Genomic DNA, 27,873 nt, shown 5'->3' with positions numbered 1-27,873 from the left:
CAGGCTGAGCGCTCTGCCCCCTTCCAGCTACGCCACTGCGCTTGTGAAAGTGGCACCTGCCCAGTAGAAGCCAAGAAGCACCTGCTGGCCAAGACAGGCGAAGTGCTTCTGCGAGGCAGCAGTCCTGCCACGCTTTCCTGAGAGTAGGTCTCACTGAACACAGCAGGACTTGCTTCCGAGGAGACATGCCCCAAGTCACTCCAGTGCACTTCTAACAGCCCAGTCCTCTGTACGTCTACTCAGAAGTAAGCTCCATCAGTGTCAACGGGGCTTACTCCCAGGAAAGTGTGGCTGGGACGGAGCTGCAAGAGACACCCTGCGTGCGTCTACTCGGAAGAGAGCCCCGCCAGAGTCAACGGGCGCAGCGCTGCGCCAGCGCGCGAGAGGAAGAGAGGCAGCAGCTCTGCAGGGCGGGGCGTGGCCAGCAAGGAGGGGCGTGGCGGCCGAGCGGAGGGGGCGTGGCGGAGCCTCGCGCCTGCGCAGAGAGAGGGGGCGTGGCGCCAGCTCTCCAGGAATGAGAGGAGGGGGCGGCGTGGGTAAGTTGTGCGCATGCGCCTTGGCTCTTGCGAGGGGAGAAGGCTGGGAAATGCCCGGATTTAAAGGGGGCGCGCGACGGCGAAGGAGGTGCGTGTGAGGGGGGGCGGGGCACTCACTTTTTCCCCTTGCATGGCAGAGGTCTGAGGCCAGGGTGAGGGGCCTGTGTGTTGGGAGGGTCTGTGAAGGGAATGGGGATAGGGGTTTGTGTATGGAGAGGGGTCTGTGTGAGAGGTGTGGGGGGAGGGGTCTGTGGGTGAACGGTCTGTGTGGGGGGAGGGGTGTGTGAGAGGTGTGGGGGAAGGATATGTGTGTGGGAGAATGTGGGGTGGGGGGGTGTCTGTGGGAGGGGGAGTATGTGTGACTGTGAGGTATGTCTGTGTGTGTCTTTGTGAAGGTGTGTGTGGGGGAGTGTGATGGGCATATGTGTGTGAGGGAATGCCCCTTGATTCTGCCTCATTTGGGGGCTCCTGTCAAAGTGCAGTGAAGCCCCCCCCCCCGAATAATTCTCAGGATTGTGCCTTCTGGCCCTGATAATTGCACCATCCAAGAAAACAACTCCGGGGGAAAAAAATTTTTTTAAGGTATCTTTCCCTTTTTTTCCTTTCCTCCAAGGCGCTCATAGTGCTTGCTGTAAATGGTTCCCCTCCTCCTTTTGTCCTCACAACAGCCTTGCGCAGTTGGTGAGGCAGAGAGTGAGTGGCCCAAGATCACCTAGGAAGCTTTGTGGCTGAGCGGGGATTTGAACCCAGATCTTCCGGGTCTGAGCCCAGCCCCTGAACCTGAGTCTACACCATCCTGGCTCACTAATTCAAAAAAAAAGAAAAGAAAAGTTTTCGAAATGCTTGATTTTCTTCAAGTTTTTTTTTAAAGGTTTTTTTTTTCTTGATATGGTGCAGTGCATAGAAATATTAAGTTGGCCAAAAGGCTTCTGATGGTGGTTGAATGGTGCATTAATGTATGGAGGGAGGGATAATAGGACAGTTCCCCCCCCCATAGCATTTCCAAGATAAAATTCAGCACTAGGGAGGGGAGCAGTGGCAGGAGTTATCAGGGAAGAATATTCATTCAGTTATGCCTGCTTTGGCTCAGCGTAGTGAAGGAGGAGTGAGGGATGGTGGAACTTGTAGTGACAGCATCACTTGGGTGTTTTGGCCAGGGTAGACCTCATAATGATTGTGACTATTAAACTTTTTTTCCTATATGCTGTTGTTGTTTTGCACAGGGTTAAGCTAAGAAGCTTGCATGCCTGTCATTCTCAGAGTGCTGCTCCGACAGACAGCTAGGACCCTCTTTAGAAGTGAGAAATCAGGCTGGCTGCAGACCCAGATCTCTCCAGTACACTCTGGCCTTCTCAGTTTCCCAGACGCTGGGGTGTTCCGCAGGTGCCCATCGTTGTGGAGGACTAGTGTTCAGGTGTTGGCTGGCCAACACCCAAAGTGTGCCCAAGACTTTGCTTTCCCAGCACCTTCGTACGTTTGGTCTGTGAAGACTCTGTGCACAGCTTCTGAGATGGCAGAGCAGCGTTACTGTGTGGACTACGCCAAGCGAGGCACTGCAGGCTGCAAGAAGTGCAAAGAGAAGATCCTGAAGGGGATGGTGCGCATTGGGAAGGTTGTCCCTAACCCGTTCACGGAGTCTGGTGGGGACATGAAGGAGTGGTACCACGTGAAGTGCATGTTTGAGAAACTGGAGAGGGCCCGGGTGACAACCAAGAAGATCGAGGACATCACAGACCTGGAGGGCTGGGAGCAGCTGCAAGATGGCGAGAAGGAGCTGATAACCCAGCACATCTCGGGTGAGATGCACAAGTGGTGGTGGTGGTGGTGGTACACTAGGGAGTGTGTCCAGCCTTGCTGATAAGAAACTGAGCAGCAAAGCTGTGTGTCTCTGATTCATGTTGCTTCTGCTGTGAACTCACTTGGTGACCTTAAAGGAGCGTCTGTTTCTGGTTCAGCCTTCCCCACCATGCAACATGGAGAGGGTAGTGCCTGCCTTTCAGAGGCGTGGGGTTATCTCAGGATAATGCTTGTGACATGCTGTTAACGCTTTAAAGCACTAGACTGCTGTTGCTGCAGTTTGTATCAGATATTGACCTCCCTCCCCAGCAATGCTTTGAGGATTGCCCCCGTACTGCAGAGGGGGACATAATGAGGCTGCGAGACACTGATTTGCTCAAGGTTGCCATATGAGTTCATAATCGGAGTGAGATTCAGACTGGTTCTCACTTGCACCCACAATGAACACTAAAATTTCCTGAAGGTGTGGTGCTGTGTCATGACATGGCTTCTGTCCTTGCAGGACAGACCTGTAGAGCCTGTAGGATAGGGCGGTGTTTCCAAACTGGGTTGCAACTTGATGCTCCTGGTTGTACCACAAAGCATTTTGGGAGTCTCTGAAGGCAGCCTCTGGGTCGTGCTGGGCCCACGACCCACTCCATTGGCCTCGGTGGGGCCCAGAATGCCTTGGAGAAGCTACTTCTGGTTTGCTTCCGTGTGACTAGGAGCATCGCGTCATGACCCACTATGGAGGACGAGGTGGGTCACAGCACTAAAAAATTTGGGAACTGCTGGAGTGTGGCATTCTGAGACTTGCAGTGTTTGACTACATCACTTCTGTGGCCTCATTTTACAGAACTGACTTCCAAAACTGCAACCACACCGAAGAAAAAGGCTGTTGTCCAGGCAAAAATTTCTCCCAGTGGGCAAATAACCTCCCCCAAGAAAGTGCCACCTGCGTCTTCTGATCCATCACCAAAGAAGTTCTCAGGTTTCACAGGTGCGGATGCGTATTGGGGGCCTCTGATTTTGTTCGTAAGGCATTGTTGGTATTTTATCTCAAAGCAGAGATGGTGATTGGGAAATTGCTAGTTGGGAAATTGCTAGAGGTGACTGATCTCAAGATCAACGAGTTATGGGCAGCATAGTGCTTTTAATAGTACAATTGAATAGGTAAGTAAATGTCACTGGGCCTCCTACCGAAACCTCTATAGAAACCTCAGCAGCTATGAATGCAAGATCTACTGGATCACAACAAAGGTCTGTGTAGCCCAGCATCCTAAGGTGGCCAAACATGCCTCCTGGAGACACAAAAGGAACGTGTGAAGGCAATAGAGGTTCTCCCTCCCCCCCCCCCCATTTGTTTTCCAGGGCACTGCCTGGTGACAGCCCATTCCTCTTCCTCCATGGAGTTGTCAAATTCTTTTTTAAAGCCATGTAAGCTTTGACCATCGCTGTACCTTGTGGCAGTGAATTCATAAACTAAATATGGATATGTGGGGAAGGCCTTTTGTCTGCCCATCAACTTCATTGGCTGAATATAAGTTCTGGTATTAAAAAAGAAGGAAGAAAAGTCTCTTTCTTTCTCAACTGCAATTGTGTTTTTTAAGGTATTTTAAAATTCTGTTTCCTGTAACTTCTCAGTCTGTTTTGCTTTCATAGTAGGCTTTTAAGAGAGATGGAGCCACTGGGAAGAGGTTGTGACTGGGTGGCAGAGGGCATGCTTCGCATCTGGGAGGTTTCAGTTTTTATTCCGGGCCTCAACAGTTAAAGAATCTTGGATAGGAGGCCTGGGAATGACTCCAGAGATCAGCTACCAGGGATGCCCTGTTCCTTGGTATCAGTAATTCTCATACTGTGTGCCAGGGCTCTTTGTGTTGCTCTGAGAATGACTTCAATTAAAGGTTCCAGTGAGTCCAGTGTAACTACCCATGAAGGAATCTACCTTCTTTAACTCTGAATGAGTCACTGCTCTTGGTTTCCCTCCTTCCAGTGGGGAAGCTCATGCAAAATGAACTTCTCTAAGAGAAAACCATCATAAGCACCTTCCAGTCAATCTGCTTGGCTGTAAGAGCACAGCATATTTTAGTGTGGAGTTAGGGGGGCGGGAAAGAGTGCATATCTTTCTCACTTATTGAGAAACAGCTGCCTTATATAGCTCTTTAAAAAAAAAGCCCGTCCCAGGATGGCCTAGAAGTGTAAATAGGTCTGGGAGAGAGGAAATGGCCAGTCAATGGCAGCTTCTACCAATGCTCTGTGTCTTTTTTTGTACAGCTAAGCCAGGCAGCTCTGAGGAAGGTGCCCCCAGCACTTCGCAGCGATCCAGCTTGTCTGCTGAGAGATGTGACCCCAAGCACAAGGACTGTCTCCTGCGAGAGTTCAGGAAGCTTTGCGCCATGGTGGCGGACAAGCCCAGCTACAACGTGAAAACCCAGATCATCCAGGGCTTCCTGCAGAAGGGAACTGGTGGAGGTATAGTTGGTGTCAGTGTATTCAATCATTGGTGCAGGTTTAAATTGCAGCAAGGGATGCATCTATTAAATGCTAACACAAGAACTTCCTGATGGTAAGACTGCTTTGGCGGTGGTGGACTCTTCATCTTTGGAGGGCCATAAGCAGAGGTTGGAAAGCAGCTTGTTGGAGATGTTGCACTTGCCTGCGTTGGCAGGGGGTTGGACTTGATGATTTTGTAGGTCCCTTCCAATTCTGTGATTCTGAAGAAATACTGAAACCACAGCCTTGGAGTAGCAACAAAACATGTGAAGAGACACCAGGCACTAGACATTCCTTGACTGATTCTCGGCTTCCAGTGCTTTGATTAAAAACCCTTCTGTCTAAACGTCCCAAGTGGGGGTAACTTGGCAGGGTGTGACTTAGGTGGGGATCTAGATTCACTTACAGTTGGTGCCCTTCTCATGGACTCACACAGAGGCTAGACCAGCCTGTTTCTTGCTCACATGCGTGTACCCCGTCTGCCCTGATCCAGATGGTTTCCGAGGGGATCTCTACCTGACCGTGAAGCTGCTGCTACCAGGGGTCATTAAGAGTGTCTACAACTTGAATGACAAGCAGATTGTGAAGCTCTTTGGCAGGATTTTCAACTGCAACCAGGAAGACATGGTCCGGGACCTGGAACAGGTTGGTGAAGCAGGGTTTGCTGCCACTGGATTAATTGCAAGAGGACAGGTCCCTGCCCTGAGGGGCTTAGTTCAGGGAACTGGGCATAGGGTTACATAAGAGATGTCTTCTATGGCATTGAAACTGTTTTCTTGCCTTACTACGAATGAAAGTTACCCATTAAGATGACCTTCCTGCATTGTTGGTTGCTCACATGTCATGACAACTTGTCCAGAAGGGGCATGGTTTTCTCATTAGAGTGTAAGTGAAGAGTATCTGGCTCTGGTGCCTTCGTGCAGACATCCCAACCCTCCTTTCGTCTGACTTCTATATTTTCTTCTTTTAAAACAGGGCGACGTTTCCGAGACAGTGCGGCTCTTCTTTGAGCAGAGCAAATCCTGCCCTCCTGCCGCCAAGAGCCTCCTGACAATCCAAGAGGTGGACGAGTTCCTAGCACAGCTTTCTAAGCTTTCCAAAGAGGATGACCAGCAGAGCTTGCTTCAGGAGGTGGCAAACCGGTAGGCTTGATGAGATCAGCCTTATTGGGAAAAGGGACACCTAGGAGAAGGTCAGCTGACCAAGGGGAGTAGTTCCTAGTGGTTAGCGCTCTCACACCCCTTCTTGCTCCCTGCTTCTCTTTTACTGGACCAGCTGCTGAACTGGGGGGGGGGGGGCCTTGGTAGTTTCTGTCCACTGTTACAGGCAGAGGAGGGCTGTTGGGGGGGGGAAGAGAACAAACCCTTCCAAAAGAGCACTGAACCCCAGGAACTTTTATTAAAAATCAAAGCCACAGTATCATCTGCAGAATGAAGAGATGTGATAGTCCACTGTATTACCCACAATAATGGACCAGGTAAGGTAGGTCAAGGGTCAAAATTTAACTTAAGAACCTAAAAGAAGGGGGGATTAAACAATACAGGGAAAGAAAGGTGGGTAGTAAAAGTATGAGCAGGTGGATGGGAAAGGGTGAGCTTGGCTGGAAAGAAATATTTTTAGCAGACAGGTAGAACAGCAATTAACATCCAGCAGATGGAACGCTCAGCCCATGAACTGTTGCTACCTTGTAAACTTGGGGGGGGGGGGAAGAGTGTGCATTCAGACTGGAGTTGTAAAGCAACAAAAGGTCCTGATCATGATTTAAGTCCCTGGCTTAGGCACACTGTGCAAGGAATCTAGTTGTTATACTTACGGATGAGCAAGTAGATGCCCCTTTCCGAACTCCCAACGAATGGGATCAGTCAGGCAACTGGCAGAGAACAACCAGTTCCCTAGTATGGGCTGGGAAATACATATAACTTTGCTTTGATGAGGTCATCGAGTTATCCGAGCCAGGAAATGGAGCCCACCTGATCACACCATCCCACCCCTTGGCCTAGTTGGACAGGTTTGGCTGCCCATTTGCTAAGTGCTTGCCAGTCTCTGGGTGCAAGAAGAATTTCCCCAGTCCACAAAATGGCACATGGGGTTGGATAATGGAATTTCAAGCGAAGGGTGAAGGCTATTTGCAATGGGTACCCCAGCAGCATTTGAGGCTGGAGCTTCTGAGGAGTTAAGTGTCTGAAAATGCGGAAAACAGCCCCCCCCCCCCTCAAAAAACCAAAACAACAAACCTGAATTAATTGCAGACCTGTTGCAGATGGGAGACTCAAGGCTGTGGGTACCACAGTGCCTATTCCCTGATGGAGAGACCCATCCAAGAAAATTTCATAGTTGGGGGGGGGGGGGGGAGGTGGCTTGGTTTATTCCTGAAGCTGCAGTAGCTCAGAAATAAGCTGAGTTGCTTTACCACTTAATAGGGGTTGAGAGTGAACCTTTGTAAGATTCCAGCCACTGTGAAATCCAGAGAGCAGCCAGATGTCAAGGGAGTGCCTCTCAGTGCCTGCCGCAATATCATTTCACTGTTGCTGTGCCATAAGCCCCCTTAATATATTAGCCTACTTCTTGTTGTCATAGCTGGGGTCCTCCTGATTCCCTGCAAGAGGGGGCATTTAGACAAAGACCCACTGACTCAGCTACCTTTATCTTTAGGTGCACAGCGAACGACCTGAAGTGTATCATCAGGCTGATTAAGCATGACTTGAAAATGAATGCTGGTGCAAAGCATGTGTAAGTGCTTCCTCAGATTGGAACAACAGCTGGGGTGGGGGGGAGACTGCCTTTTGGTCTGCTTCAGCAGATCTCTGCTCACATTCTTATTACAAGAGACTGTGTAAATTATTTGATCAGCTTTCTTTTCTAAGAGCAGGCAGAATAGATGCAGGCAGTTCTCACCTGGGGAGGGAGGTACGTGATAATGAACCTACCACTGCGCCCAAATAAGTGGAATGTTTTTCTTTGCTGTTCCTTACAGGCTAGATGCCTTGGACCCAAATGCTTACGAGGCATTCAAAGCATCCCGCAACCTCCAAGATGTGGTGGAGAGGGTGCTGAGGAACCAGCAGGAAGCTCAGAAAGTTCCTGGCCTGAAGAGGACTCTCAGTGTGCAGGCCACTCTGATGACCCCCGTCCAGCCCATGCTGGTAACAGAACTGCAGCCGCTGTTGATGCGCTCAGGGGACCCAGCCCAGCCCAAGTGGCATCCCATTTATTTAAGTGGGCAAGTTAAATCAATTCTTCTAATGTGGACGAGACCCAGAAGTGCTTGAACACAGCTGGATACAACCCGTAGACTGACCAGTGATCTCTGTGGTCTCTCTAGCTCAGCACAGCTCGCCCCAACTGCCCTGCCTGCCTCTTTGGGCTTTTTCTGGTGGTGTTCTTGTTCACGTGGAGCTCTGGCCGTGGCTGCTGAAGCCTCTTGTGCTGAGACTTTGGCTTGTGTCCCCTCTTGACTCAGAAAAGCAGACTCAAGATGCCACAATCCAGCTCTTGAGTACACCTCCCCTCTTCTGTGTAACGTTATCTAAATGTGGAGTTGTGGTACATTGTCTTTCATGTCCTTACCTCCATGGAAATAAGTCCAAATGTACTTCAGTAGAAAAATATGTTCTGTGGACCTGTACTCCTGATAAGATCCTCTAGAGCTATCAGTGAGCTGTATCACAGTAATGGGGCACATTCTTTGAATGAGGAAGTGCCACGATTGGTCCCTGGCATCTCTGGAGGGCTGCTGGGGGGGTCTTGGGAGACTGTGGGTCTGCACTGTGGGCCAGGGCCGCAGCTCCAGGGGAAAGCACTTGCCCGGTGGTCGGGGACCTGCCGGGTTCATATCTGGCTGGGGCTAGGAAAGACCCACCTGAAAGCTCCTGGCAGTGAGAAAAGGCAGCACTGAGCGAGAGGAACCGGGGCCTGGCTCAGGGGAAGGCAGCTTGCTGTGCTCTTGTCAGGCTGTGGGCAACTGTCAAATGTGGTCTTCCTCTCCTTTCACTGGCAGGCTGAAGCCTGTAAGTCCATTGAGTACGCCATGAAGAAATGCCCCAACGGGATGTTCTCAGAGATCAAATATGATGGGGAGCGTGTCCAGGTGCACAAGAAGGGCGACCACTTCAGCTACTTCAGTCGCAGTCTGAAGCCTGTCCTTCCTCACAAGGTGAGCAGGGTCTTGTGACTCATTGCAACAGTGGCCAGCTCCTCTTCTTGACCTCATGGCTGCTGCTCGCATTAATTCCCCCAGCGGTTGAGAAATCCACTCAGAGCCCAGAGTCACTGGTTTCATGTCCCCTGCTGGCAGGGTGAAAGAGAATTGAGGGCAGAACATCCAGAGTCTAAGTAGAGGTGATTTGTGGCCTGGTTGTATTTGGACGCCAAGCTGATGACATACCCAAACTGGTGCAACCTCTGTTGCATCCCAAGCCTGTCCAGGCAAGATTATGGTGGTGCAACCCTTCCCAGTATCTTCCCCCACCCCCCGGAAACCCTGACACAACCCATTGTCCATGGAGCAGCACCTTGGCATTGGTGCAGCTTCCCAGGAATCTCGCTGCATCCAGCCTACCCCAGCACTAGTGGCCAAAGAAGTGCTCATAGGATGAACGAAGCAGGGGCAGGGCAGGTCCAATGAGTAGCCATCGGGGGGGGGGCAGCCCTTAGCAACACAGTGGCAGGCACTACCGCCAACCATGGGGAGATGCTCCAAGGACTACACACACAAGGATGCCACAGCCTCCCCCCACAGGAGCGACTGGCATCAGCAGTGAAGGAACAAAAGCAAAGGACTGCTAGGAATCTCCCCACACAGGATTCAAGTCCCCTGATCTCACCCACACAAACGCACGCACCCAAGGAACACTGAGCAGAACAGAGGAAGCATAGGAATTTTGCTTCCTTGGAAGAGGCAGGCAAATGAAACAGACACACAGGTCTCTCTGGCAAGGTTTGAGTCTGAGGGAGTTGATCAACTGGGAGGAACATTTTTTTTTGCCATGGGAGGGACTCGACCAATTCACAAGGGGAGCCACCACAGCACTTGGACAAAGCGGCACAAAGGCTCACTGCACAAACGCAGGCCAGGAGCCAGGCAAGATGGGTTTGGATGCCGCTGAAGGACTTGCCCTAACCGGACAGGCCAGAAACACCCATGGCAGGGACAAAAGAAGAGGAGATGGCAGGTCAGCTAGTCCACAAGGCTGCTCACTAACCACCCAGCCACAGCAGGAGCCGGGAAAGAGCCCCCTCATCTGGCATTGAACACCTTTGTGCATCATCACAAATGGGCACACCTGGCCAGGAGGCAGTAGGACAGAGACCTATTAGAGGGAGCACTGCATGGGCCAGGCATTGGTCTGGCATGTGACACAGTGCCTACTTCAACAGCATACCCACCTGTCTATGCTCCCATGCACGCAGTAGTGTGAATTCCCAGCGAGTCCAAGGTTCCGTTTTCTTCAGTCCCATCCCGATAGTCTAGCTTGCAGGGGTGTTGCTGTTGGTCTGACTTTATCAGGGCTTCTTCTAAGTATTGTAGAGAGAACTTGTGTGATGCACTTCAGACGCTTCAGGAACAGCATCTGTAAGCACAGCTCTAATGCGCATGATTGCTGATTGGCGGGATGTGGGTGCCTGCTTGTTTTTGTTTTAAACCAGGTGGCTCATTTCAAGGACTTCATTCCAAAAGCTTTCCCAGGAGGACACAGCATGATTCTGGATGCGGAAGTGCTTCTGATAGACACCAAGACCGGAAAGCCACTGCCCTTTGGGACACTTGGGGTGCATAAGGTACATGAGGGCAAGGATGGATGAGGCAGGCCACCCTTATACTGAAAAGTGATAAATACTGTTAATAAAAGGCAAGACCGTGAGCCACTCATTGTGTCCCTTGGAGAAACCCTGCCTGTGTCTTTCTGATGTTTGAGTCTGGAATTGTTTCATATAGCTGGGGAGGGTGTGTCCCTGGCTCAGAGAAGTAGAGCTTTTTACCCCAAAATTGACTCAGAAATAAGCTGACCTGTCCAAGTTTGAACCAACGGTGCACCTGCCACTTGCCCTCTTTTTTTCATGCTCAAGTAGACCTGGATCACAATCTGTTCTCCACTTCCTTCAAATCCGTACTTTTTCTACTATAGCCTTTAGTAGCCCACTTTTAACCCTTGTCCCCTGTTATAACTGAGCTTACCTACATGTAAGTTGAATATGCTTCTGCTCTCCTTCTGTTGTGGCAAAATCTAGAGGGTAAGCCCCTTGGGGGAGAGACTCATCTTCTCAATCTGTGTGAAGTGTCATGTATGTTGATAATACTATATAAGCAAGAGATATGTATATATAAAATTCCTATTTTGATTATTAGGTGCTTCCAAAATAGGTTGACCAATTAGGTTTCAGTGGGAGCCTCATCCACCCTTGTGAGCATACATGCCCCCCCCAACCCTGATCTTCCTGCCTCTCCATCCCATGGCTGCTGCCCTCTTTACTGTCTCTGCCTTAACTTTAACTGGCTTTCCCTTGCAGAAAGCTGCATTCCAGGATGCCAACGTCTGCCTGTTCGTCTTTGACTGCATCTACTTCAATGACGTCAGCCTGATGGACAGGTGAGTGAGGATGCTTTGGGTTTCCAGTGAGTGCCCATAAAAACTTGGGTCTAATCTATCATGGAACCACCAAGGCAACTTCCCTGGGATGACTTGATTGCACCCTGTTTTCCCACCCCGCAGACCCCTGCGTGAGCGTCGCAAGTTTCTCCATGACAACATGGTGGAGATACCCAACAGGATCCTCTTCTCAGAGATGAAGCATGTCACGGTAGGTTCTATTTCAGAAGGTATTGCCGACCCTTAAAGGGGTCAGAGTGCCCATGGAGACCCTGGAAGTCTCGCAGGGAGAGACTTGCTGAGAGGGAGAGAGAGGGAGGCTTGCGGTTTGATTAACCTTAATGCATCCTTCCTGTTAGTTCAGATTAGGCTCAGATGTTTGCATTCTCCTTATTGGCAGAGAAGCAGCAGCATCCAGGCCATAAGTGACACAAGGGACGTGGTGAGTCTGTGGGTGGAGGTCCCAGGTGCAACCTGTAGTTGGGGGATCCTGGGCAACAGGACTCAGACTGTGCAGAGCAGGCAGTAGTGGGCTGGGTAGGCCACTGGTCTTGTATGGGATAACTTAGCCCATCTGGGAGGGACTGTACTGATAGATCATCTACCTTAAACACACAGAGTCCCAGGCTGAGCCTTAAACATCTCTGCTTAAAAGTATTTCCTGTAGCAGGGCTAGGAAAGTCTCTCATTTTAACCTGGCATTTTCCTTTCAATTTCAGAAAGCTTCCGACCTTGCCGACATGATCAACAGGGTCATCCGAGAGGGGCTGGAGGGGTTGGTGCTGAAAGACGTGAAGGTCAGTCCACTGATGTCCATAATGGGGCATTCTGGAGAGGCCCCTTTTCAGACATACCAGAACTCTTCTAGGGAGAATAATTGGTCATCTGATTTGTTTACACCTGTTGCTATTTTTGTTGCCTTACAGTTACAAATCAGCTTTTGATAAAGGTTGGAAATTGTGGCTGCATTAAACATAAAGCAGTCTTGAAGGCAAAACATGGGAGGCCACCCACAATTCTAAGCTTGAGCGTGGCTCAGAAAAAGCCTGGGATTCTGTTCTCGTGGCCAAGCAGATAGACAACTTGTAAACCAAAGAGGTGGGAGGAAAGACTGACAGAACTGGGACAAATGTATTGATATCTGTTCTTTCAGTAACACTCGACTATAGCTAAATGGACCACTGCAGTTCTGTGATAGCACCAACTTCTGTTTTCTGTTAAATACCTTTCCTCATAAGCTCTTTCTTGTCATAACTGAGTTTGTGTCAATCTGAAAATCATCCTAATGAAAAGTTAGGAACTGCCATCCCGACACCATCTCGCTGGCTGGGCAATGTCCTTTCATGCTATTCGAGACAGGCTTTCAGGCAGACATATGGGTGTTGGGGGACGGGATGCTTATTTTAGGGAGAGGGCCCAGGGCAGAGTGTATGTTGCATGCAGAAAGTCCCAGGTTTTATTCCCTGGCAGCCAATCCAGATGGAGCAGGGAAAGATCTTCCCTGTCCAGAACCTGGAGAGTCGCTGCCCATCAGTGCCCACAGTCTGGAGCTGTCTGGACCAAGGCTCTGACTCTGTATTGGGCAGCCTTGTGTGACTGCAACTTAATTATGCATAATGCATCTCTTATTTGGTTTTGCTTTTGCAGAATGGCAAGGAGCTTTAAAAATTGTTAGCTGCTTTGTTCCCTTCTCAGAGGAAAAACCAGGCATCAGTTGAAGGTTCTGTCTTATGTTTCAGAATTATCGATTAGGTCAGGAGCATGATGGAAAGCAGCAGATCTCTGACCAGAGTTTGGTTCAGGGCTCTGGGCCAGAGTAGGCCTGGTTCCATGCTCGCTGTGCCCCAGGATGTAGATGCCAGAAACCCCTGAGAACAAAGAGGGTGGCAGGAAAGATGAGGCAACTGGAGCACAGCAAGTGAAGTTGCAAAAGCACCAGTAAAGGGAAGGAAACGTGAAAGGGTTTAGAAAGCAGTTAAGCTCTTCTGTCTCAGCAAAGGAGGCACGAAGCTTCTGTGCACAAGCGATTGCTCCTGGTCAGCCTGTGCCAGGCTTGGATCCTCTGCAAGGGTCAGGGTAAGGTGGGAGATCATCTTGAAGATGTGTTTAGCTCAAAAGCTGGAAAGGGGTCTGTTTGGGAAGGATTTGGGGAAGCAGAGTAGGGGATTCCGCTTGCTCTAGGACTGTAGCTTTTCCCCCTGTACTGAGTTTCTTTGTAGTTCCTTTTGCCTGAATTGGGATCATTGCATCCTGAAACCCTCTGTGCCTCCTATATTGGAGGGAAGGAAAGAAGATTCCAGCCCCCTGCCCTTGAAGACCCAAGACCTGCTATTTCTCCTGCAGGCAGCTGGAATTAAATGCTGACCATTGGAGCATCCCCCTCCCCCAGTGGAAATCTTTCTCATCTGCTCCTCTGACTTCAAAGAGATGGCAGGCAATACCCCATACATGGTTACAATCCAATTGTCCTATCAGTAAGACTGAGGAGCTTTACTTTATTTGTGAAATATGGCATGCATACACAGCTCTGCAGGAATTGCACCTGTCGCCCCTTCTGATCTCTCTGATGCTTTGCTCTCTTTCGTTTGTCCAGAGCACCTATGAACCTGGAAAACGCCACTGGCTGAAGGTGAAAAAGGACTACCTGAATGAGGGGGCCATGGCCGACACGGCAGACCTGGTAGTCTTGGGGGCTTTCTATGGTCAAGGCAGCAAAGGTGGGCTTGTGTTTCCTGGAAACCAGAGCAAGAAATGGTCATGGAAACCTGAAGAAAACTTTCCTTTCTTTGGGGGACAGACTTGGACAAGCCAGTTCAGCATGTATAACTCCTGGCTTCTTGCATGGTGCAGCTCTTCTTGGAACTGTGCCACTTCAGGATGCTGGGTGACATGTGGTGATACTCTCCCCATGTCAAAAAACAGACCAGCTCGTAAAAGCCGCCCCTACGCCCCTGCCATCGCTGGCTGACTTGAGAGAAGCCTTGCCTGGCTTTTGGGAAAATTCTGTGACTTGAACCCCTGGACAAAAGCCGTATCCTGGGAGCCTCCTGAGTTGAAGTAAATGAGGTTGTTAGTGACGCGAAAGACTGCTCCCCCAACCCTGGCTGCTCTCCCCCAGTCTGTGGTCATATTGAATCAGGAGTTGCATGCTGGTGGAGGCTCTGGTCTCTGGAGCAAATCAAGGGTTTGTGGCTGCAAAATGAAGGCACCTGTCTCAAGCTGGGGATGGGCTGCTAAGGCACAAAGGAAAGGTCCTTGGTGAGCTCAAAAGCCCTTCTGTGTCCCCTCTGGGGATTTGGGGCATAAAGGGCCAGGGCACAGACCCTGGTGGCCATTCCTTGCCTCATCGGCTGGTGCTGTGTCTGCATCCCCGCTCCATCTGCGGCCCAAGAACCACCCCAGACATTCAGTGATGACATCCTCACTGACTTCCAGGTAGCTGAGCTCTGAGCTGCTCACCTTAGAAGGAACAGTACTCCTTTTCCCTTGTAAGGATTTCTGCTCTTTCCCTCCTACCAAGAACCGCTTATGTGTAGGGAGAGTTGTGTGAGTAAGTGCAGAATATATTGCTCTGCATTATATTACTGATTCTCCTTCACTTTTGTTGTGTTTTCCCCTCAAGAAAAGGTACCTCTTGTTATGCCTTCAGACTGTCTTCCTCTTTTTGCTCCAGTGTGCGGAGCTGTGCCATTGGCCGTTGTGCTCAGTCCCTGCACTTTCCTGTGTGTGTGTGTGTGTGTTGCACACATCTTAAGCTGACATGTGACAAGCACTCTTAGGAGACAGTGATTGTCCTGGATTGATTCGCATGAAAAGCTCTTATTACACTGAATATAGAACTCTTTTCATATCTCCTTCTGTCCCAGGCGGAATGATGTCTATCTTTCTTATGGGCTGCTATGATCCCGACAGCCAGAAGTGGTGCACAGTGACCAAGTGTTCTGGAGGGCATGATGATGCCACCCTGGCACGGCTGCAGAAGGAGCTGGACATGATAAAGATCAGCAAGGTACAAGGAGCCTCCCCTTTCCACTGCATCCGGGGACGAGCAGCATCACTGCAGTGCCTGTTGCAAACTTGCCCCCGTCCCTGAGCTCAGCCATTTGTAAAGATCTGGGGCGCCTTCTGGACATGCTAAACTGGACTGCATTAAGATGATTCTGGTCAGGTGGCTAACATGTGCCTTGTCTGTCTCCTAGGATCCCAGTAAAATTCCAGGCTGGCTGAAGATCAATAAGAACTATTATCCGGACTTCATTGTTCCAGACCCAAAGGTAAGCTGCCTAAGGCACTGGTGGAAGGGGGGGATGCGCACAATTTGGAAGGGTGTGGTGTCATGGCTTTCTACAGCGCCTTTCTGAGGAAGGAGCACCTGGTCTAGGAACATTTGGTACTGCAGAATTGCTGGAATGCTGCCCCTCGCCCCAGCGTTGGTATGGGAGGCCTGTGTGTGAATATTGGGGCGGGGAGCGCCAGAGAACCCCAAGTTGTTGAGGGCAGGGGAGGCAGTGCTGGCCTGCTCCGCAAGTGTGTTGCTCCACCTTAGGAGGCTCCAGTGTGGGAGATCACAGGTGCCGAGTTTTCCAAAGCGGAGGCCCACACGGCTGATGGGATTTCCATCCGCTTCCCCCGCTGCACGCGCATCCGTGAGGACAAAGACTGGACCACAGCCACCAGCCTTCCACAGCTCCGGGTGAGTCGCCTGCTTCGGATTTCCCCGTGCAGCAGTTCAGGTTTCAGGCTGGAGGCCTCTTCTGTGTCGGAGGAGGGAGTCCTGGGCCAGGCTGCTGCTCTTCGCTTGCTCACTCTAAAGATGGGGGAGGGGCCAGGAAAAGGAAGCTGCTTCCCATAATGCCCCCCCCCAATAGCAGCCAACTGTGGTTCTCAGTGGTGGAAAGGATAGCATCTCACTGGCCCAGTTGGTGCTGCTTATCCTCAGTTGGAGGAGGAGTTGGGAGAGAGGAGGACACACCTGTAGGATGCCTAGTTCATCACGAGTGGCTCTTCTTTTGGTTGGGCTATATTCTTTGGGCCTGAAGCTTGTCTGCAGCTGGAGAACATTCATAACTATTTTTGCCGTGCACACCGTATGCATCTGAAGTATCCCATCAGTGGCTGGTTCTCCCACAGCTTAATCTAGCCAGGACCTCATGAGTGTGCTGTTCATTGCATCACCAAAAGGTGGGAGGTGACACAGGTTGGGAGTCTGTAGGGGTTTTTAATGAATCTCTGCTCTTTGTGGGGGGACGGGACAGGAGCTGTATCAGCTGTCAAAAGAGAAATCTGACTTTGTCGTGGTCGCCACGGAAGAGGAAACGTCCACAGCTGGCAGCAGTGGGGAGAACGAGGGGCAGTCCAGGTCATCTACTCCTCGCAAGGCTATCAAGCAGCCCACTGGCAAGTCACCCATCAGAGCCAGGAAGCCTGAAGGTGAGGCTAGAAGTGGTCTGGGAGGGGCTGCTGTTAGCCTGGACTTGTAGAAATGGAACTTCCATGCACAGAGGCAATCCACCTCCAAGTACCAGTGGTGGGAAGCCTCAGCAGAGAATTCCTGCCTTTGTGTCCTGCTGGTGGCCTTCACAGAAGCATCTGGTCAGTTAGTGAGGGAAGTGGGAGTCTGGACTGGTTGAATCTTCTGGCATGATGCCATCAGGGCTCGCCTTGTGTGTGGAAATAGTTAAACAGCGTGGCAGAAGAGGCCATTTGCCTCTGGTTGTGTATCTAGTGTAACCTTCTCCATCTTTCCTTTCTCCCCACCCCGACCAGTGCATCCTGAGTTTCTGACATGGAGGGTTTTTCTCCTTGCAGCCAGCAAACCCACCGAAAGGTCCCCCCCAAAGAAAGTTGAAAAGCGAGGAGAGAAAAGGAAGGCAGCTGAGATGGAGAGCAGTGAGAAGAAGGTGAGTGTTGTGCTCTGGCAGCTGGACAAGCAGAAGTTGGCAGCTGTACGAAGAAAACAAGAAGTGGCCAATTCGGAGAGGAGAGCCCTGGGTGCTCTGTTGAGACAAATGGGTTTTGTGTGGCTTTGCCTAATGTGCCTATATTAAATTCTAGGTTAATTTTCATCAGGGTGAAATCCTGAATGTTGAGTTGTGGGGGGTCCTGTTCCAACTACAGCTTGGGGCAGCAGGAGTGTGTCTGCAATTTCACAGGTCCCTTGAAACAATGAGCGGGAGAAAGTTGCAGGGATGTTTCTGGTCAGAGACTCTGTGCTTCCTGCAGGGCAGAATTTTTAACAGCCGTGTTGACAAGACATGTTCTGAGTAGGTTCTCTTCAGATGACAAGGAAACAAAATGGATGCAGGGAATGACCATGAGACATGGGAACAGGAACCATATTTTTAATGTTAAGAAACAAGCCCACACCTAAGGGGTCAGTCTGTTGATAGCGATGGGCGCTAAGGAACTTCTGAGTTTAAAAGGGATGGTAGAGTTGCGGCCTTCGTGCTGTGCTTCCCAGACGCCTTTGACTGCCCATTGCTGGAGACAGGACTGGGTGGCCCTTTAGTCTGAGTCAGCATGTCTGTCTTGGCTTCCCAACCATCTGCAAGGGGCCAGATGGCAACAGCCCAGGCAGGCAAGACTAGGCCAGCCAAACGTGGTACCATGACTGTTTTCTTGCAGATGAGGTGAGGCAGAGAACTGGCTGGCAGGCCAACTCAGTCAGTCAGAAGAAGGCACTGAGATCAGCAACCCCAGCTCAAGAACTAGCAGAGTCTTCCACAACAGCACAGTTAGTACAGCAGTCATTAAAGAACAAAGTGCAAGAGGTTGTCCGGGCCTTGTATAGGAGCAGGACTGGGCCATGCTGGCTTCTTGGGTTTTCTCAGTGCTGTGCAAGAGATTAGTTTGTCCCCTGACCCTGAAGCCAGGGGAGCCCCTGTTCTGCTCTGGAAGGCAGCAGATGCATTTCAGACCCCCAAACGCTCTGTTGTCCTGCTGCCATAAGGAAGTCTATGTTCTTTCTGATAATGTTCTCTTCTCCCCTCCCAATGTGACTCTTGAGTAGGCCTAGAACTACTGATATACACTGTCTGTGTATTGTACACGCTTTCTACCGCTTTTCAGCCAACCAGGCTCTAAAATCAGTAAGGATAGTAAAAGGTGTGATTTGGTCTTTAAGCAGGAGGTTTTAAGGGCTGCTTTTGCAAAGAACCATGAGGTCAGCCTCTGCCTAAGAGGCTAGCAGTCCTCTAGTTGACATAGGAGGAACTGGGGAGCAGGGTTTAACAGGCAAAAATGTGCATTTTTCAGTGCCTCACACTTGCGTTTAGGGACAACAGAGAGAGATTGGGTTTGAGAATGTGCGCGAAAGGATTCAAAAGAAAACAGCACTGCCCCGTTAAGTCATGCAGTGGCTTCTGCACTTCTGAGGGGTGGTGTTCTGACTCCGGGGAGGTCTTTGCTGCTCTCCTTCCTTCCACTAGAAACTATTTCCGAATCAAGCTCCCTTCCATTCTCTGCTCACCCCCCTCTTGTGTCTCTCCCCCACCTGCAAAACAGCAAATGCTGCTGGACATATTCAGCGGGGTGAAGCTATACCTGCCACCTTCCACGGAGGACTTCAGCAAAATCCGGCGGTACTTCATAGCCTACGACGGAGACCTGGTTCGTGAGTTTGACACGGCCTCTGCCACGCACGTCATGGGGGATGTGGAGGAAAACCCGGACGCCAAGCAGGTCTCCCCAGCCTGGATCTGGGAGTGCATTCGGAAGAGGCGGGTGGTGGCCCCTTGCTAGCCTTCCTGGGCTGCGGCAAAACACTGGCAGGAGCCCAGGGGCAGGCACATCAGGAATGGCCGCTTTAGTCTCTATGGACACCTTAACTATGTTTTTAATCAACACCCCCTAGAATGAAATGGGTGCTTCTGGAAAAGGTGACATTGCACAAATCCTTATCACTTTTTTCAGTTTTGTATGTTCTATAAATAGAAGGGCAACAGCCTTCTTGCTGGAACCCCCCACTGCCTCCTGTTATGTCTAGTAAAATGAATGACTCCCTTCTGCATGAGAGGCAGCGCTGCTTCTCCTTAACTTGAAGGTTGTCAAATGTTTGCCAGCTGGTGTCACTTGGTCAGCATGTCTGCTAACCTTTTGGAAGGTGTAGTCTCACTAGAGACTTTCTGAGTTGCTTGTAGCAGGCTTAAGGTGTAGGGGGAAGTTCAAATGCTTGGAGTCCCAGGTGCCTGTGACCCTTTCCTGCCTTTCAGATGCTTGTTTGCAATCTCTCTGCAGAACCATTTCTGCTGGTTTGAAGTGGGCATGTCACTGCCTCTGTCACTCTCCAGCTGTTTTGTGTAATCTGCCTAGAGGCAGCAGCAGACATGACAGACCCCAAATTCAACTACAAGAAGTCTAAGAGTGAACAGGACTGTCTGGCAGCAGGTGTTGCTGTAGCCCTGCTGTGATGGCATTGCCTTGGAGCAGCCATTCCATTTTCTTTACACAGTTGGTAACAGTCTATTTTGAAGCTGTGTAAAAGGCCCCAGCATTTGTGCAGGAAAGTTGAGGTTGACTGCCTGGGTTCTTGAGCCCTTGGGGGGGGGGATGTGGAAGGAGGACTGACAGTGGCAGAGGAGGGACTAGTGCAGCTTTTTCTGTGGATAAACTCTCACAGTGCAGTGAAGGTGGTGTTGCAAATCACCCTGCATAGCTTCAACGCCAGGGCTTGTGGCCACCCATCTATTCAGAACCCAGGCACTCAACCCCCAACCTCACAGCTTAAGAAGGGGAAAAAGACTCTGCTTTAGGGGACAGGGGAAAACTCCTGGCTTTGGAAACTCACAGGGTTTTTGTATCCAGGGTGAAACATCTGTGGGAAAGGCTAATTTCCACTTGGGTTTCTTACATAGTTGGTCTGGCCCTTGGTTGCTCATGAGAGTAGTAGGCACAGGCCAGGCTAGGCTGGGATAGATGAGATTCTGTTGGGTGTCAATATGGGGGAAGGGGCAGGACAGCACTAACGACGGGGCCAGAGGAGTCCCTGCCAGTGTTTGGTCTGTCCTGCATGTTTGCTCTTACCAGGAATACCTCTCCTCTCACCCCTTTAACAACAGAGAGGTTTGTGGATGGAGTCCTGCAATGAATAACCCCACACATCCCTAGAGGGAGTAATTCAAACACATGAGTGCAAGGGAGCTTGCAGGTATTTCACAACTGCAGTACTGGTGCCAGCTACTGCTACAGGCAAGCAGTAAGTCCCCTCCCCCCCTTTGATGTTCAGTAGCCCTGCAGCTTTTCCTGTGCTGTCAGTGGTGTTCAAGTTCACACCAGGCTGACTAGAGTTCAAAGCTCTCAGGTGGCGCAGGCCAGCCATCCTCTCAGCCTAACATACTCTCCCAGCCTGCAAGGGCTGCCAGGACTGAAGCTGGGCCTTCTGCATGCAAAGTATAGTGTGGGGCTATATCTACCCCCCCAAGCCTGTGAGGTAGCTTAGGCTGAGAGGATGGTTTGGAAAGGGGTGGAAACAGTGCAGGGAACTCTTTCAGTGAACGTGCAGTCCTGGGCACAGCGCACTGACTCACAGTGGTGTGATGTGTGCACTGCCCATTCCTCAAGAGTGTCCTCATCTCTTACACCAAAACCTAGTGCAAGGACTGGGGGTCCAGCAGCCCTGCACTCTGAAGAAGAGACGAAACTGACTTGGCCTCACGTTTCCCTTTTATTATAAAATTATAAAGCAGAACTCTGTACCAAAAGGAGTGAAACCCCACAGTGTCTCACAGGCTGGTCAAGAAAGCAGACATTGCTACACGAAAAGACATTTTCTTCCCTTCAAAGAGTTTATCCTCCATGGTTTTCCATCAGTCATGAACCAACATCAACTTGGAGAGAAAAGTCCCCCCTTCCTGTCAGATGGCAACTTTGCAGCTGCAGTGGAGGGGGGGGGGAGAAGAGGAGAGGGCCAGCTGTTTAAGGCTCAGTTCTGGCCTCTGGTCTACACACAGCAGGAGGTGATGGAATGTAGAACAGCCACTAGGAGGTGCTATTCCTGTATACCAAGCTTTCTGCAAGTAGACACAAACACCCACTGAAAGGAGAGGTTCTCTCCCAGTCGTTACCTGAGCTGCTAATATTCAGACTGCAGACAGTTTCTTTTCCGAAGGGAACATTCAAAATGCCATGGCAGTCATGAGCCATCATCTCTTCTGCTACATAGTGTAAACGAGGCCTGAGAAAACCTACCAGTGAAACATTTCTATCCTCACTCCCCTTTCTACCCCTAGCCAAAGGTCAGTATAGAATGAGATACTCCCTGCAAAACCTGATAATGCACTTTATGGCAGAGATTCTCCAACCCCTCAGGAGGTTGAGAACTGAGGTAAATGAGGGGAGGGGCTAAGGCAGCAACACAACCCCAGGATCACACTGCTGCTGCGGACAAGAAGGGTTTTTCCCCCATTGCAAAACCAGAAGTGCCTTTTTTTAAAAGATATTTGGAGGGCTCTCTGGACCCCCCCCCCCCCAGAACTCCAACACTGGCTGCAGGTAGGTAAAAAAAACAACCCAATCCCCAAAAAACTGTGAGCCTGAGGCTGGTGCCTTTGCCTTTCCCTTCCCCCACCCCTTAAGGGGCCAGATGCAGGGTTTCTCAAGCTGGTGTATTGCAACACCCCAGTTTGAGAACCTCTATTACAGGTACACCCATATTCTTTCCTCTTTGAATTAACTCTCTCTTCTCCCACCATTCCAGCTTGAAAACTGAAGGCAGCATTCAGATGTAATATAAACCCTGGTCTGCTGTTAAATGCACCAGCCGGCTCCCTCCTCAGCTTGTGCGCAGAGACTGCAGGACCAGTGTACACAAACCAGACTGTGGTCAACCACAACCCTCCACTCGCAGGAAGGCGCACACAAGCTCCAGGCTGGTGCCTGCTCATGCACGTACTCAAACCATAATTCCCTTTTGTTTCCAATCATTCCTCCAGCTGCAGTTAAGTCAGCCATGGTGGAAGAGGGAGGGTTCATGGCTTGGGGGGTGCCTACCCACAGGGTAGCTTCACTATGAGATATGCAGGGGAGGAGTACAGAGTCTTTCCTGCAACTTCACGCAAATGCAGTCAGCCACAGGACACCCAGAGATGGACTGTGAAGTTAAGATCCAAGAACCTTGCAAAAACCTTTAGCTCAGAGGCTAAAAACAAGGTGCAAAGTACCAGCTTAATGGCATTTTCAGATGGGCATTTAGGTGTCCAGAAACACCAGTGTTTTGTTTTCCATATTTTGTTTTAGTCCATGCCAAGATCAATGAAGCAGGTTGTGGTCCTTTCCTGGAGGCAACAATGAAGCTCACAACCACCCTCTTCTCTAAGTGAGTAAGACAGCAGCAGCCACGGCCCAACTCTTTGGTTTGGAATCATTCTGCAGAAGGACTCCCACTGTCCACAACAGTAGGGAAACAGTCTATAAAATGTTACAGAAACCAGCATCACCAGTGATGCTATCAACTGCTCTGAACAGCTGTTATGACAAGCAAGTGGGAACAGAGCTTCTCCAGGGGCAAGGATGGCAGGTGGCTCCATCACGTTCCTCGCCCCACTGCCATCCGATCCAGCCCCACACTCACTTTGATGCAGGTTCTTTGGAAATACCTGTGGGGTGTACTTTTGCACACATGCAGAGGTTTCCAGCAGAATGTTCCTTTGGGTGTCTATACTACCATATTGGGGAGGGAGGAGAAGGGAATCACTTGCAATCAAGGCCAAGATTCAGCCTGACTCTTCACAGTGAGCATGTCTCCCACAGGCAGGGTATTGCACATCAGCACATTGGCCACCCCAACGTACACCACTATATGCAACTGCATGTTTTCTGCTGCCTGAGCTACTCTTCCCCCCCCCCACACACACACACAGAATACAGGAGTGTTTAAGGCAAATTAAGGCCTCCTCAATCTGTGCTGGGTTTTTTAAAAATAGAAAGGAGGGGACAGCTGGCATGCACTCCAGAAGGCCACTGGGGTGCAGTCGAGGCTTAAGACACGACAGTGAAGGAAGCAGCGGAGATAAGGCCTCGTCCACAAAAGGGAAACAGTGTGCTCTTTAAGGCCTCATTGGAACCACCCAGGAGGGAGCCACAGGTCACAGCCTCTGGAAGCGCCCCTGGGAGGAGGGGGGGGTATAAACAGCTGTGCAACATTTCCTAGCCATCTCTGAGAATTGCCAAGGAGCAACTCCACAGTCTCTGGGGAGGAGGCAAGCTTTTGTTCCAGGACAGACAGATAAGTTTGGCCTCTCCAAACGCCCACTTCGGACCAATTCCACAAATTTCTTCTCCTTTCCAAAGTTCACAGGAATTTACAAGCTAGGCAGATGGAAGAGTCCAGCAATTTAAGGAAAGAAATAAGAAAAGAGCCCAGGACTTGTGGCCCACCTGTGAATGGACCTGAAATGTCTCCCCCACCCCCTCTTTGGCAAAATCTCCCCAACCACATGTGCAAACTTTGCCAGCACACCAGTGGACACCTTGATGAGCTTGGTGACTAGCTCATCAGGCACATCCATCTTTGGCTCCCAGAAAACAGCTACTTGGAAACAGGTGAGCAGACAATCTCTGGAGAACCACATCATTACACCACAGTAAAGCTGCAATCCCGAGTGCAGCTTCCAGTGAAAGCGTTTGCAACCACAGCGTGGCCTTTGGGGGGTTCAAAGTTGTGCCAGAACAGGCAGCTCTCTACTGCCCCAGACACAAGCAATGGGCCTGGCACATGGCCCTGCTCCTCCTACATGGGACTCAATCAGCACCCGTATAACTTGTACTTCCCAAAAGCTACTGTGCTGCCTTAAATGACAACACAATGCACATGACCCAAAGATACCCACATGCACTTTGGTGATGTTTTATACAGTTCTTCACAGTTTTAAATCCACTTCCTGTGCCGTGCATCCAATAGTTGGCACCCCAGTGGACATTCCTTCACAGCTGTTGTGAACCTAGGATTAAATTCACTTATCAAGCCATCAAAAGGGAAACACTTTCACTTGACCTGCAAGGCTAGTTAATGAACTAAAAATGTTAAGTTAAAAAAATCCTCAAAAAGAGCACAAATTCCCCCTCTGTAAGAGGCCCAGCTGTTTCAAAGGGAGAAAGGAGAATTGATTAACAAGTCTCTCTTCCTCTCTCGTGGGCTAAATCCTTTAGACCACCTGGTTTATTCACTGCAGAAGGGGGGAACCTCAACCGCCTGGAAAGAGGCAAGAATTTCTTCACCCCCCCATGAGCCAACAGAGTGCTGCTCCCGAGATCTACCGAGAGTTCCCAGCTCTTCAGGCACCATGGTATAAGGCGCAGGATCACATGGGGCACACAGCCAATCACAGCCCATGTCTTCCATGCCTCTTCTCACCTATCGCCTGCAAGCTTCTTCGGCCCGGCAGGCTGGACTTAGCTGGGCCGTGCTCCTGTCGCAGCAGCGAAGTCTTCTCGGATGGTGGTGCTCCTGGCTCCCTGGCACCCTCAAGACCTGAAGACATGGACTGCCCGGATCACATATTGCCGGCAGATGGGGCATTCGTTCATGCGCTTCCCGCACTTTGTGCAAGTGACCATATGGCCACACTCCAGGAGGACGCAGTCAATGACGGAGTCCATGCAGATCTTGCAGAGGTTCTCTTCTGAGCCAGGGAGTGTGGCAGTGTTCCCAGAGGGAGCTGGGGGGGGGGGATGGGACAAGAGACACGTGAGTGGAAGTCACAGTCGTCTCTGGGCAAAGGCTGCAGCCTATCAGCTCTTAGGGTCTGCTCCACAAGCTACTTATTTTTTTAAAGTTTTGTTTGATGATGTCTTTTAAGTCTAAAACACAGCTAGATGTCTAGTAAGTTACACAGCTTGATGCCTTCCCTTATGTCACCACCCGGTAAGGTCAAAGCCCTCCAGTGCAGGGGCCTGACTCTATATGCACAGTGCCAGGCACACTGAAGGCAGAGTGTGTGATCTCCCAGGACATGGGAAGCCACAGACAAAGTCCTCTCTTGCACACATGCCCACCTGCCACACCCTGGAGAGCAGCAGGACGCGCAGGACAGCCTCTCCTGGTGACCTTAGGCAGCAGACAGGCAGTCCTTTGAGCCCAGGTCATTCAGGCCCTGCAGGTTATAACTGGCATCTTGAGCCATGCAAAGAAGGCTGTCACCTGATTAAAGAAATCTCAGTCGACTAACTGCATGAGTGTTAAGACCACCAAGCCACAAGACAACGGTGCTGCCCACAAATCATTTCAGGCACAGACATATTTGCCCCACAAATGAACCAGTCCCCCACTCCTCACTCTGACATTTGGGAAAGTGGGAGGAGAAGCCACTTACCAGATTTATCATGGATGTCAGAAACTGAAACAGAGAAGACAAAAAAAAATTAAAATTCAGTCCAATTTCAGTCCAACAAGATCTTTGGAGCAAAGGATTCTGTGGCGGGCCTCCTGGGAATTGCCAGGCTCCACCATACCCAGTAACTGGAGAAGACAAGAGGACTGCAAAGGGAACAGGGCTTAGGGTTGCAGGGTTCCTGCTACACCTGGAAGTTCGAAGGAGACCAGGTCTCAGCAGGCAGAGGCAGGTAACACTGAGTGCTGGAGTTGTGGCAGTTCCCCCTTGCAATCTGGGGAGGCAAAGGGCCACGTGGGAGCCTGGAAAACACACTGTCCTGCTCAACTGCAACAGGGGCTCCCTCTTCTCTGCAACACTTGTTCTTTACTTCAACTTGCAAAGCCCCAACTGGTTTGCGCCCACGGTAGCCAGCAGGCTTTGTTCCAAAGAGCCACTGAAGATCAGCCAAAAGAGGCCCTCTTAACACCATTATTGTTGGAACATCCAAGTAGCCACTGCAGAGCTACAGAAGATGCACAAAAGGGCTATCAAAACAATATTTGGGGCTTATTAGTTTGAAAAAGAGGCAACTGAAGGAGGCTGAGAGACTGGTCAAAGTCTCTGGGTTTTTCTCCCTCCCTCAGAGGACTCAGGTATCCAATGAAATAGTATAGCAGTGAATTCAGCCCTGAAGGAGAAGGGAAAAAAAAGAACTTCACACAGCTGAATAATTAACTTGTGGGATTCACTGCCACAAGATGTAGCAACAACTGTTGACTCAGATGGACTTAAAAAAGGACTAGACAGATTCGAGGGGGGGGGGAAGAAGAAGAGTGGTCTACCAGTAGCAATGAGTCTCAATATAACTCCTGCAATCTACTGCAAGATCATTGGTGCTTGCTGGGGACAACGGTCAATTGTCCACATTTCCAGCCTTACCCAGCTGCTGGAGGTCCTTCTCTTTGTAGAGGCGGGTCACCCTCTCCATCAGCTCCCACTTCTCACAACAGCCCTTGAAGTTGACAAAGTTGCGAGCCAGGATCTCCTTCAGCTGACGGACTGAGAGGGCATCAATGTCTTTCACGCTCGTCAGGTCAGACAGGGAGGCCCTCCGCCCCACGACCAGGTTGTCCTCCGAGTCAGTGGACTGAAGGGAAAAGAGACTATATGTGGTTGGCTGGGACTCAACAGTGGAGCTGCCCTGGCTTACCACCATCAGAGTAAAGGGCTGCCTGAGGTGGGAGCCCGACTGCCTGCACCCCAAATGCCTCTTTGGGGAAAGCAGAACTATCATCTGGGCAGCCATCCTGGCAGGTGCTCACTGGGCCCCACAAAGGACGTCTGGTCATGTGCACAGGCAGCCAGTGGTGCAAACCAAGCAGTGACTTACACGCACCCAGCAACACACACAGATCCATTGCCAACCACACCCTTCTGGCCTGGCCAAATGTGGTGGACACAGGGCTTTGTGGTCCCCTTGGGACCAGCTGCAGGTGTGGGCTTCTTTCAGGTTTTGCAACTGAGACACAAAAAGGCGGCAGTGGCAAGAGCCTCTGGGGGCTGGGGATAAGAATAGGCCCTCAGTTTGGCTGTACTTGTAAGAGGCAACTAAACAGCCACCGGGTAGATGGGACTCGTTAGCCTGGGAAGGCAGCTCATCTGAGAGAAAGAAAACTCTGATCCCAAACCTCCACTGCCTTGTGGCTACATCCAGTTATGGAAAAGGCTTCAGGAGTCAACCTCGAGGCACAATCCGGAGCCGGAGTCCCTGAGGCAGTTCATGGCTGAACACAGTCACGCTCTGGCAACTCCTGCGACGCCACTGGAACCAACCGTATTGGCTTCTGCCTTTCCAATGGACTATTTCAGTGACGTGGAGAGGGGGGATTTGCTGCATGGGTAACAGTCTATCCTTCATATCTACTTTACCCAGGCTTCGCGCACTGGAGAGGACACTCTGTTCCAGAACCACTATTCAGAGCGCGATACCAGTCTTCCGAGACTGAAGGATGCCAACTGACAAGAGCCTCTCGAAAGCAGGATCACCCCACCCTCTTCCTCCACTCCCGCACCATGTCACCCATTCCACATAGTTGAAACACATTCCAGTGAACCATAATTATATGCCACTTTGGAGGCTCACTGGCCTGCTGAAGTTGGAGTCGCAGCTCCAGA

At 50.6% G+C, this 27,873-nt stretch overlaps 2 protein-coding genes across 4 annotated transcripts in view; one reads left to right on the top strand and one right to left on the bottom strand.

Annotated features, from left to right (window-relative positions):
* Nucleotides 1-507: 507 nt before the first annotated feature.
* Nucleotides 508-19,349, top strand: LIG3 (DNA ligase 3). 3 transcript variants are annotated; one of them, XM_066635254.1, is made up of 20 exons: nucleotides 508-536; nucleotides 1,760-2,332; nucleotides 3,169-3,312; nucleotides 4,587-4,784; nucleotides 5,299-5,450; nucleotides 5,781-5,947; nucleotides 7,458-7,535; nucleotides 7,780-7,948; nucleotides 8,803-8,958; nucleotides 10,452-10,583; nucleotides 11,313-11,392; nucleotides 11,516-11,603; nucleotides 12,112-12,189; nucleotides 13,986-14,109; nucleotides 15,259-15,401; nucleotides 15,592-15,666; nucleotides 15,939-16,085; nucleotides 16,648-16,822; nucleotides 17,201-17,292; nucleotides 18,896-19,349. In XM_066635254.1, exons 2-20 carry the CDS (start codon nucleotides 1,780-1,782, stop codon nucleotides 19,130-19,132), a joined length of 2,988 nt encoding a protein of 995 aa, XP_066491351.1. In that variant the 5' UTR covers nucleotides 508-536; nucleotides 1,760-1,779; the 3' UTR covers nucleotides 19,133-19,349. The 3 variants fall into 3 exon arrangements, with proteins under 3 accessions (XP_066491351.1, XP_066491349.1, XP_066491350.1); XM_066635252.1 differs by lacking the exon at nucleotides 508-536 and adding an exon at nucleotides 555-624; XM_066635253.1 differs by lacking the exon at nucleotides 508-536 and adding an exon at nucleotides 639-688.
* A 1,695-nt stretch (nucleotides 19,350-21,044) lies between these two features.
* The window catches only part of RFFL (ring finger and FYVE like domain containing E3 ubiquitin protein ligase), a 29,989-nt gene continuing 23,160 nt past the window's right edge, over nucleotides 21,045-27,873 (bottom strand). The window contains exons 5-7 of the mRNA XM_066636376.1: nucleotides 26,638-26,845; nucleotides 25,699-25,722; nucleotides 21,045-25,044 (exon numbers count right to left, since the gene is read on the bottom strand). Of these exons, the coding sequence (XP_066492473.1) occupies nucleotides 24,851-25,044; nucleotides 25,699-25,722; nucleotides 26,638-26,845 (426 nt within the window). The 3' untranslated portion in view covers nucleotides 21,045-24,850. The remainder of the gene's footprint in view (nucleotides 25,045-25,698; nucleotides 25,723-26,637; nucleotides 26,846-27,873) is intronic.

Source organism: Tiliqua scincoides, chromosome 8 (genome assembly GCF_035046505.1).
Source record: "Tiliqua scincoides isolate rTilSci1 chromosome 8, rTilSci1.hap2, whole genome shotgun sequence".
Taxonomy (NCBI): Eukaryota; Metazoa; Chordata; class Lepidosauria; order Squamata; family Scincidae; genus Tiliqua; species Tiliqua scincoides.
This window is presented reverse-complemented; position numbering and strand designations above follow the sequence as displayed.

Coding starts and splice junctions, on each gene's coding strand:
- LIG3 (XM_066635254.1), top strand. CDS start 1,780: ATGCCTGTCATTCTCAGAGTGCTGCTCCGACAGACAGCTAGGACCCTC. Junction 3,313..4,586: donor GAAGTTCTCAGGTTTCACAG/GTGCGGATGCGT, acceptor TTTTTTGTACAG/CTAAGCCAGGCAGCTCTGAG. Junction 5,948..7,457: donor CTTCAGGAGGTGGCAAACCG/GTAGGCTTGATG, acceptor CTTTATCTTTAG/GTGCACAGCGAACGACCTGA.